At 55.9% G+C, this 10,527-nt stretch overlaps 2 protein-coding genes across 2 annotated transcripts; one reads left to right on the forward strand and one right to left on the reverse strand.

Moving 5' to 3' along the window:
• Positions 1-1,968: 1,968 nt before the first annotated feature.
• SDRG_16035 (serine/threonine protein kinase) lies at positions 1,969-4,013 on the reverse strand (the record flags this gene model as incomplete). The annotated part of the gene is made up of 2 exons (XM_008622225.1): positions 1,969-3,205; positions 3,259-4,013. The coding sequence occupies 2 exons, from the start codon at positions 4,011-4,013 to the stop codon at positions 1,969-1,971; spliced, it is 1,992 nt and encodes a 663-aa protein (XP_008620447.1).
• Positions 4,014-5,341: 1,328 nt separating this feature from the next.
• SDRG_16036 (TKL protein kinase) lies at positions 5,342-8,911 on the forward strand (the record flags this gene model as incomplete). The annotated part of the gene is made up of 15 exons (XM_008622226.1): positions 5,342-5,494; positions 5,539-5,637; positions 5,685-5,786; positions 5,826-5,921; positions 6,171-6,269; positions 6,318-6,419; positions 6,466-6,561; positions 6,824-6,922; positions 6,967-7,050; positions 7,098-7,190; positions 7,233-7,334; positions 7,379-7,471; positions 7,527-7,681; positions 7,738-8,458; positions 8,511-8,911. The coding sequence occupies 15 exons, from the start codon at positions 5,342-5,344 to the stop codon at positions 8,847-8,849; spliced, it is 2,433 nt and encodes an 810-aa protein (XP_008620448.1). The 3' UTR covers positions 8,850-8,911.
• Positions 8,912-10,527: the final 1,616 nt, after the last annotated feature.

Below are 10,527 nucleotides of genomic sequence, written 5' to 3' on the forward strand. Positions count from 1 at the left end.
TGGCTGCAATGTGTGGTAGCATCCGGCGGGCGTCGTTCTCATCGAGCAGTGGCTAAGAGCAAAATGTGACGTGGCAGTCGTACACGGCGCTACTGCTGCAAGCGAATCAAGGCACAGCAATTGATAATTAGTGGTTTGGCGCATGCAACGGGGCAGCGACGTGCGTCCTCGATCCTGCCGGTGCAAAATGCCACGTTCCGCCTCCAGCGCCAGGTACGGGGCTCACGCTGCAGAGATGCCTGACTGATATGCTCATTGTTGAGCTGGTCGTCTAGCTGAGGTGCTTTTGACGCTTCTGCAGCTCCGCGACGACGACAGCGTGTCGTCAAAGCTTTCGCGCTTCTTGATTTTCTCTGTCGGTATCTGTCCGCAACGGGTTTCGATCGCTGCCATGACGCTCCTTCTGCAGATTCTTGCGTCCAACGCCCCAAGCTCTGCCGCGACTGTGGCTTGCCGTTGGCCACAGACAAATCTAAAAAATGGCTTTACTGGCCGCGGTGGGGCTCTTTTTCAGCCATGTAGACGGTCAGCTTTAGCTTTTAGCTGCGCGATGACGATGCTCAATTGACACGCCGTCGCTTGCGATGCACGTTCTCCAGTGCGGCTTGACGAACCGCATCTCGTGGACGAAAAAGGTGATCGTTGGCAACATGGCATCATCGATACCAAGGACCTAGGGTCCTACAATGACACACCATGTAAACGTAGCATCGTTACGTTGAAGCAAACACCGAGAGCGCCGACCCTGAGTGCGAGGAGTGCGAACGACGCCTCGACACTTGTCCCGCAGCTTTGTGTATACATGTTACATGCATATAGGAGTATTCGAACAAGGGCCACGGATCTTTCGTTTGCCTTTTATGTGGGACATCACGAGAATTCAGTGCCAATGGTGCATTCCCGAAGGCTGTTGATGCACGAGCTGTGATTCCGGTGCTGCAGCGCCTCGACTTACCCAAGACGAATTGGCCAAGCACATGAGAAAAGAAACCGACGCGGTCACCTGCAATGCGTTGTCGACGCAAATATCCTCTGCCGCTTCTTGCGCGCGTCTGCACCGGCGCCCCTCTACCCGAGATGCGACGCCGAGATGATTGCGCTTTCTACCGCAGTCGCGCGCGGCGCTCACAAGGACGCTTTATACGGCCTGGTTTGCCTTCAAGACGTACTCAAGCCACCGGACCCCAAGGCGCCCAAAGGCATAAGCGACGATGAGGATGATGACACGCTAGTGCCGACGGAGTACATTCTTCACGGGGCCAAATCGCAGCACACGTACTTTGAGGCCTAGCTCAACGCTGCATTGCGACTGGAGCTTTCGTGACGCTTCTCGAGTTGTTGAGCAAACGACATGGACGAACCGCTCGTCATAGCAACAGTGCCCAGTCGCGCTTGGCAGCGACGCTTGAGACACCAGTTCTGAGGACGAACGCTGGCCGGTCCTTGCTCGCGACGGCCAAAAAGGTTAAGTGCACCGAGGAAGACCTCGAGACGCTTCAGCAGCAGAAGGAAATCGTTGGAGCTGTCGAGAGACGCCAGCGAGTGCGCGGTGAAAGATTATCGGTGACGTTAGACGTAGATTCGTTGAACAAAATCCAGCGATGGTATCCTGGGTCCAGCAATACACCCGTGACTCTTAAAGTCGGTCAGTCGGTAAACGTAGAGTGATATGAAAAAAGATTAAAAATGAGCGGAGCCCGGTAGAAAAATGAGCGAGGCTGGAAACGGCAGAAAAATGAGCGGACGCCATGTGTATAAAGGGTTAAATCGGCTGCGGGTTTGCACGAAGTGCAAATCCGTTGTCCAATTTATCCCGAGCCGGCACTCTTGACCCGCCAAAGGCTCTGCCAGGGAAAGGGGAAGGGTAATTTTGGGCAATTTCGCTCATTTTTCTGCCGTAGAGTGATATTTTTAGCCTTTAGCTATCTTGTGGAACTCCCAACAATGAGAAGCATCAGTTGCTAAGACTTAGATGCCCTTATGAAAGAGCTTGTCACGAATGATGATGGCGGTCGAGAGCTTGGATCGAATCTCATCGCTGCGCGACGTGGTGCCACGGATGCTATGGAGGTATGTCGTCATGTCTTCAATGTACGCGCTGATCCAGTGGAGGAGACCGCCCGTGAAATGCACCACGACATACAAGCTGCCCTGCACAGCGCCATTGGTGTACACTTTGACCTCTTGGAGTTGCTTTGTGTCGGCCAAGATCGCATCGGCCAGCGAGAGCTGCGCGCGGCCAATCTGCTTGCCAAAGAACCACGAGTCACTCGTGAGGAGGTTGACCTCGATCGTCATGTCGAGGAGGTGCACCGCGGGAAAGAAGAATATCGAGTCGGTGGGCCACGAAGGCGATGCTCCTTGCTTACCGCGGCACGTTGACGTCGTGTGCTTGGTCATGCCGACCGCTAGCTTGCACATGACATCTTGCACGCCAAAGCTTTGAACTTCAGCGAGGTTGCTGGCTTTGAGAACGCGAACGTTGACACCGATGGGCGCCATCGTGGAGAGAGATGCGACGCCTGGTGCATCGACGTGGTCTTGGAGACGACGGAGCACCTCCGCCGCGGAAGGGCGCGCCTCCGGATCCACCGACACGCACTCAAGCGCGAGCGCTTGGAACCAGCTGGGGCTCGAGTGGAATTTGTGCTTGAAGATGTCGTCGCCGTCCTTGCCGGAGCTAAGGAGCGCTGTGAGCATCGAGTCGTTGATTTGTCGTCCGTTGCGGTCCTTCTTGTGGGCGTACGGAAGGTCGTGCGTGTCGAGCTCGATGAGGAGGAGACCAAGCGAGTAAATATCGGCCTTCTCCGAGTAGTTGGCCCGGCCTTCAAAGGTAACGTCGGACCGAAGCGTCTCGGGGGCCGACGACATGACCGGGCCGACGCCCACCGTCATCAAGCCCCCCGAGAGCTCGCGGCTGCTCGTGCTCATGAGAAGCTTGGCTGCGTAGTCGCCGTCCACGAGCACATGCAGAGCGCTGACGTCGCGGTGCATGAAGCCAAGAGCGTGCATCTTGGAGACAGCCTTTGTGACGCTGATGGCCATGCGGAGCCGCGTCTGCAAAGGCAAGCGTTGACTTTTGGTCTTCTGCAGCAGGTCGCGGAGGTTGCCGTACGCCATGTAGGGAAAGTACAGGGCCGGTGCTTGCGTGTTGACACCCGACACGCCGGCCAGCGTCATGATGGTGCCGTCGGCGCCGCCAAGCCTACGTGATTCCTTGATGAGTGGTGCCTCACACAGTGCAGATAGACAACGTACGAGGCGGTGAGCTCCATGTGGCCTTGAAACTGATGGATGGCGTCATGGTCGGGAGTGTTGCTGAAAAACTTCTTGCGCACGAGTGGGTGACTGTCGACGACGCCGCAGTCGATGCGGAAGGTCTGGCCGTTGACGAGCATCTTGGCATGCTTAAAGTCCGACGCGTCAATGACTGGAATCTTGGGAAGGGCCGCCGTTGGCTCGACAAATCGGCGAGGTTCAGGCATCTCAGGCTCGTCCTCGACTTGTGGCTGCTGGTCACACAGCTGGCTCTGCAGCATCTTCATCTCGGTCATGAGGGTCGCCACTTTGGCGACCTCAACCGCCAACGCCTCGCTTGCTTTGGGGTGCAGCGCCTTGGCGGCTTTGGTCACGGCACCGAGTTGGATGATGTGTTGAATGTACGCCTCGATCGTCTCAACGTCGCTCATGCCGTCGGTCGAGGGCAGGGCTGGGGCGGGTGTTACCATCAGCGCCGACGACTCAGCGAAGTCGACGGATGGGACCACGCCGACCTGGCGGCAGAGATCGCGAACCGCATCAAGTAGACTCGAGGCGACGGCGCGCTTCTCGTTCAACGCGTCAGTGACGACGGTCGTCTTTTCGATCGTGCGGCCGAAAAAGTCGATGCGCTTGCGGAGCGTCTGAAGCTTCTGCGCCGAATCCGGCAGCTTGTCACCGCAGTCGTCACAAGTGACGTTGGCGAATGGGTTGCCGTGGTCGCAAGCTGGGCAGTGGAGCAAGGGGGCACTCATGGTCAAGTTGAAAAGTGGTGCCGTGATTAGATTCACAGTGCGCTCACAAATAGTATCTATACGCGAGGGACAGCTGCAACGTCAAGTATCCATTGTGGCGACACCATTGGATGGTGTGTATGCTGGAACATGGCGACAGTGCAGCTGGCGGGCTACCGACGACTCCGTTGCCTTTCATCAACCTGGTCGATATCATTTCACCTTAACAATCCTGTGCGATATTAAGTCCACCCAACAAAGTCTATTTGTAAGGCGATTGTGTCACTATGCAAGCTGTGCACCAGAGCTGGTACCAGTCACCTTCAAAGTACAGTTTGTCCGCCGCCATGGCCCAAGTTGACGGTTGGAAATTCTAGGTATATTGTTCGTCTCCTCGCGCGCGAAGTCCATGTGGGCATGAAGATGCTGCTGACGCGAAATAGATATAGCCAGCAAGCCTATATCTTGGTCCCGATGAGCCATTGTCTGTGCAGACTGGGATCAACAATCGTGTGCGAAAGGCTACTGCACATGATTGTTGCAATCTGTTGTCAGGGCACGGTGATGATGGGCTATACTTCTGAACTGATCTGATGATGTTGGATGCTTTTTTTGCTGTGTTGCATAAACTCTATGGCCGCCCTCATTTTTCATTGTTCCGATGAGCGTGGACTACGAAACGGTGCGTTTCGGTCCATCGATCTCGAACGCTCGTAATGTGCTTTCCACAGTTGAAGCATGTCGTTGCGCTTGCTGCCGAATCGGGCGACATTGAGGACGTTAAGGAGCTCTTGCCCAAGTGCCGCCTCTATGACGTTCGTTTGCACTCGATTCACGGGGCAATGCTCATCATTATTAAAATAGGTCAAACGTGCCCTTGGTAAAGCGGCGTACAAAGACAAGCTCGACGCTGTCATCGTTCTTCTCGAGGCGGGAGCAGACCCTGATTACAAGGATGCCGTACGCTTGTTGTGGCACTGACTATCGTTCTATCATTGTGCATAGAGTGGCGAAACAGCCCTATGGGAGGCTGCGACCCTTTGCAGCCAAGCCTCATACAACACGATCGAGCGCCTTTTGAAAGCGAGCACGGCGTGCATCGACAGTACCTCGACTGGCCTCGGAGAGGTAACGCAACGACCAACGATGTGATTCCAATTTTTGTATAAAGGGGGGCAAAACGGCGCTGTACAAGGCGGCTGAGTACGGTCTCATTGAGGTGGTGAAAGCCCTTCTCCATCACGGCGCGAACATCAACATTGCTTGCGACGGAGGCTTTTTCACCGTTCGCTTGGAATCCTCTCCACGTGGCGTAACGCTCCTGGCTGTAGAGCTCGAAGACGCCTCGCATGATCGCCAGCAAGAACGGCCACACCACGTTTGTGGCACTCATCGACCAATACCAACAGGCGCGGGAGCTTGTGACGGCCGTCTCCAACGGCGACAAGTCTCAAGTGGGGCGTCTCTTGGCCAACGGTGTCGACCCCAACACCTTGGACAAGGTTCGCACACTACTTTTCGAGGATCAACTAAAGCGCATGGATAGGATCTCGATTCGGTGCTGTTACTCGCGGCTTCGGCGGGCCACGTGGGCGTCGCGAATAAACTCATCAAAGCAGGCGCCACGGTCGATACCGTCTTTGCGGTGGGCTGCAAGGACTTGTAACGTGGTTTATGTAGTGCCGATTGTAGCGCGGATTCGCGGCGCTGCACGCTGCTGCGGATCAAGGCCATATTGCCGTCATCACTGCGCTGCTCAATGCCGGTGCCGACGTCAATGTCCGGTGTCACTGGGTACAGTCACTTACAAGTCGTTCGCTTATGCAATTTCAGGGGCGCACGCCGCTGATTTTTGCCGCTGCATTCGGAAAAAGCGGTGCGACCCAGGTGCTCCTTGCCGCGGGCGCCAATGCGAACGTCGTCAGCCACGTAAGTGCTCGCTCAAACTTTGTCTCGATCCAGCGTTGCAATAGAATGGCGACAATGCGCGAACGTATGCGATCAAGAATGGACAAAAGGCGACTGCTGCTCTCATTACAAGCCACAACACCGAGAAACTGCAAGCTGCTGTCCAGTCTGGCGACGTTAACCTTGTCACGGCGCTTTTGCAAGGAGGCGCGAAAACCAACGTCAAGGTTGCGCTGTTTCGATGATGAACATGATGGATTCCCTCGGTAGAAAGGGTTCTCGCCGTTGATGCGCGCGGCGCAGGATGGGCTTGTCAAAATCATGCGGCTTCTTCTGGCGCATGACGCCAACGTCAACGCTGTCGACGAGGTACTTTGCCGTTATGAGCACGCCGCGTTTGGCTGACACTCCACCTAGAGAGGCTTTTCGCCCCTCCTCTTTGCTGCGTCTTGCGGTCACGTCGACGTTGTGGACCAGCTTTTGACGAAGAGTGCCAATATCGACCACCAAGCGAGAACGGTATTTGCTTGGATGAACATGAATGCTGATGGTGTATTTTTCGAAGGGTATGACGGCGATGCATTACGCGGCCGAGTCCGGTCGCGTGGGCGTGGTCAAGAGACTCTTGGCCAGCGGAGCCGACGCGTCGATTCCCGACAAAGTATCGTGCATTCACTGTATCGGTGCTGAGGCTTACAGAGAATGTATGTAGGATGGACGCACTCCGCTCATGGTGGCCCTTCAAAATGGCCAGACGAAAGTCGTAGCACTTCTCGATGCATCGAGCACAAACCCCGTAATGGCAGCTGTCACGAAGGGCGACCTTGAGCAAGTGAACCAGCTCTTGTCTACTGGCGCCGACACGTCTGCCGTGAATGCAGTATGTCATCCCTTGAGCACATCGACTTAATTGCGTCGATTAGCACGGCGCGACGGCGCTGCACGTCGCGGTTCACAATGGATACGACGAGATTGTGTCCGCGCTTTTGGCGGTCGAAGCCGACGTGGATGCCGAGGACGAGGTATCTCGAGTCGCTATATGCAGCGTCCTCATTTACGTGCATAGGATGGCTGGACGCCCGAGATGCTGGCCAAAACACCCGCGCTTCGGAAGCTCTTCAGCGACGCCAAGTACCCGGAAGCGATGAAGGTTCGTTTTCGCGCAATCGTCCTGGTCAGAGACTCATTTATGCTTAGATCGCCGATATGATGCAAGCCATCAAGGACGACAACGTGCCAGTTGTGCTCAATCTGCTCGCGAAAGGCGTCGACCCCAACAGCGCCAACGAGGTACAAGAATGATCACGAAACATGCCGTAAACTGTTGCGTAGTCGGGCGAAACTCTCTCGCATATGGCCATCACCCACAAAAAGAGCTCCGTGCTCGACGTGCTCTTGGAGGCAGACGGCATCGTGCACTCAAAGCCCAACCAGGTTGGGTCAACAGCGTTTATCCAAGTTGCAACTCGTATGGCTAGGCCGGAGTGACCCCGTTGGTCCTGGCGATCCGTCTCGGCCACTATCGCCTCGTGAATCAGATTTACTCCAAAGTCAAGTTCGTCACGCAGCAGGTCAGCTCTCGTTCGTCTTGAATGTACAATGTAGTATTCACTTGCCATACCTTAGGTGACCAACAACGATGTCGTGTACGACGAAAACGACGCCCTGGGGGCTGGCGCCTTTGGCGCTGTCTACAAAGGCTCGTTCCAAGGACATGCCGTGGCTATCAAGTGCGGCAACAACAAAAACGCGCTCAAGGCCGAGATCGACGCGATGCTCCAGTGCGCCATTTGCACACTTGGTGTCGATATCCTGCCTTACTTGTATACCTGATTAGATGCAAGTCGCCGTACATTGTCGATCTGATCGCTATCGCGGACCGGTTCTCGGAGCATCCCAAGCTCGTGCTCGAGCTCATGGACGGCGGCAGCTTGGACAAGCACCTCGAGGCCAAGCGCTTAGGGAAGCCGACCGTCGTCAACTACTCGAACGTGGAGATCGCGTGGGTGGTTGCAAAGGCGCTCGCGGACTTGCACCATAACGGCCAAGTCCATCGCGACCTGAAGAGCGGCAACGTTCTGCTCTCGACGACCAGCTTCGTCAAGGTCTGCGATCTCGGCATTGCCCGCGACCTCGATATGAACATGACGATCAACATGGGCACGCCGTTTTGGACGGCGCCCGAGGTCTTCAAGGACGATGACTCGACGACGCACGGGTACGGCTTTGCCGCCGACATCTACTCGTTTGGCGTCATCCTCACGGAGCTCGACACGCTCCTGCCGCCGTATGCGTCGCTTTCCAAGTGTAGCACGTTCGACATCATGAGCCGTGTCTACAAGGGCGAGCTCCGCCCAACTTTGAGCGACACATGCCAGCCATGGTACAGCAACCTGGCCAACAAGTGCTTGGCCTTTGACCCAAAAGACCGACCCAGCGCCAATGACATCGTGACGTTGCTTCAGGCGCATCTCGGGGAGAAGAACAACGCGCTATCCACGGATGCGCCACGGCCTTTGCTGCACTCGTCGTCGTCGTCGTCGTTCAGTACGAGCAAGGTACTTCCAAAGGTTTTCCCTCTCAGCGATATTAAATACTCTCTGTCGCTAGACGTATTCGTCGTGGTCCAAGACGCAGCTTGTCAACACCAACATCGTGTGCGCCGATTGCAACACGCCGAATCCTTGGGATGCGACCCTCTGCCGCGACGAAGACTCCAAGGAGCCACTGCCGAGCGCAGCCAAGAAGCTGAAGGTGCTGCTCAAGCGCATCGCGGTCGCCAACACCAAAGGTGCCAACGTTAAGCGAACAGTTCACTGTCGAGTCTGTTGCGATCCCGTCGACATCGAGCTCGAAGCGTGCCCAGATTGCCCGGACGAGCCGCTGCCGGACGACGAGAAGAAGCTCCAGCTGCTCTTGCGTGAAATCAAACGAGCGACGGCACCATAAGCTCTTGTTTTCGCAGTTTCTACATTGTCTACAGAGTTAATTCTCATTTTCCACGTTTGCAAACGGATTCATGATGGTCCTTCCATATCATATCCAAGCGCGAGCAAAAATCTTGTGCGCGCATTCATCGTGGACCAGCTCTGGAAACCTTCTCGAGGCGGTCAAGCAGGCGCCCGACGTCGTGGTCGGCCAAGTACACTAAAAAAGGACACGGACGCGGTCGCCTGCAATGCATTATCGACGCAGGTATCCTCTGCCGCAACTTGTGCGCTTGCACTTGCGCCACTTTGTCCAAAATGAGAAGCCGAGAAGATTGCGCTTTCTAACACAACTTCGTCGCGCGTGGCGCTCTCAAGGACGCCTTTCCAAACACGGGTCACGCTCCTTCAAGATTGTCAAGTACACGACGGCAGTTCTCGAGATGCCTTTGCAGCAGAAGGAAATCATTGGCGTTGGAGTGCAGTTATGCAGTAGACATAGTTTAGTGGAACGAGTATACAATATATCTTAGAGAGATGGACAAGTTAGCTCGAGTGAGATATCAAGTCAACATTGTGCTTGGGTCTTGCCGAGGTCATCCAGTGCTCGTCCAAGAAGCAGCTCGAAGATTTCGTCGAGAGGTTTGACTTGACGCTTGAAGACGCTCTTTGCGACGCGCGGCCGGTGATGCGTTTGATGTCTTCCACCAGAGCATGGGCTACCACTCGATCGACGAGCTCATTCTCCGCCTCCTCAAGCGTATCACGTGGGTAGACGACCTCGCCCACGAGTGCGAGTGCTCGCCGTCAAATCGCGCGAGGTGCTTCTGTACCTCGCACCACGCCTGCTCACGACGCCAACGGCCTTGACCAACGTCCAAGCGATCGTGTTGTCGTGAAGCCCGAACACGGGTCCACGGTCGGATGTAGCTCAGTCGTCTTCAGTCGTAAAAAGGGATGTGATTGACGTCAATTGTCTACGTCTACAGCCTGCCAAAAGGCGGCACTATTACCAGACAGCTGTCTGGCCTTGGATTGGCTCGAATGCCTTGAGGGGTCGGTGTGTCACGCCGATGCACCGCCGGGACGCCACGTTGCGCGGGTCTTTGGTCGGCACGCGTCCATCCAGCAGGGGAATCCTTCAATCTTGAAGGTCGTGAGAGGGCCCTCGAACCTTCCTTGGCCACTTGGCGAGGTCTTGGCCCAAAAGGCGATTGGCGCCTCACGACAATGCCCACGGCGGCCATACAACATGTCCGGCGCAAAAACGTGGGGCGCCATCGAAGCGTGTCGGTCTTGACTGTCACCACCGCCAACCGAGGTCCTGGGCGCCGCGCTACAGCCGTTGCGCGTGGCCATTCCGAGACCAAGAGTCGTCCTTGGAAGCGGCCTGCCGTCGTCCTCGTCGTGGTCTCTTCCAGAACACGCGTGCCCACTCCGTCGTCCTTGAGCTTGCTCTTCCTGACAGTTGCCTCCGCGGCGTCTTGCCCAAGCTTGATCTCCTTGCTGGTAATCACGGCCTCGATTCGGAACGACTGATGCGTCTTGTTTTCGTCCCCGGCCCGCTGCACCGCGGTCGTCGTTTCAAATCTCGGCATGGGCTGCATGGTACGATTCCAAGTAGTGGAAGAAGGGTTTTGCGCAAAAGGTCGAGCAAGCGAAAGACCCGAGAAGATCCGTGCTATAGATAGAGGATAGAA

This window comes from Saprolegnia diclina (assembly GCF_000281045.1).
Source record: "Saprolegnia diclina VS20 unplaced genomic scaffold supercont1.111, whole genome shotgun sequence".
NCBI classification, from domain to species: domain Eukaryota; phylum Oomycota; class Saprolegniomycetes; order Saprolegniales; family Saprolegniaceae; genus Saprolegnia; species Saprolegnia diclina.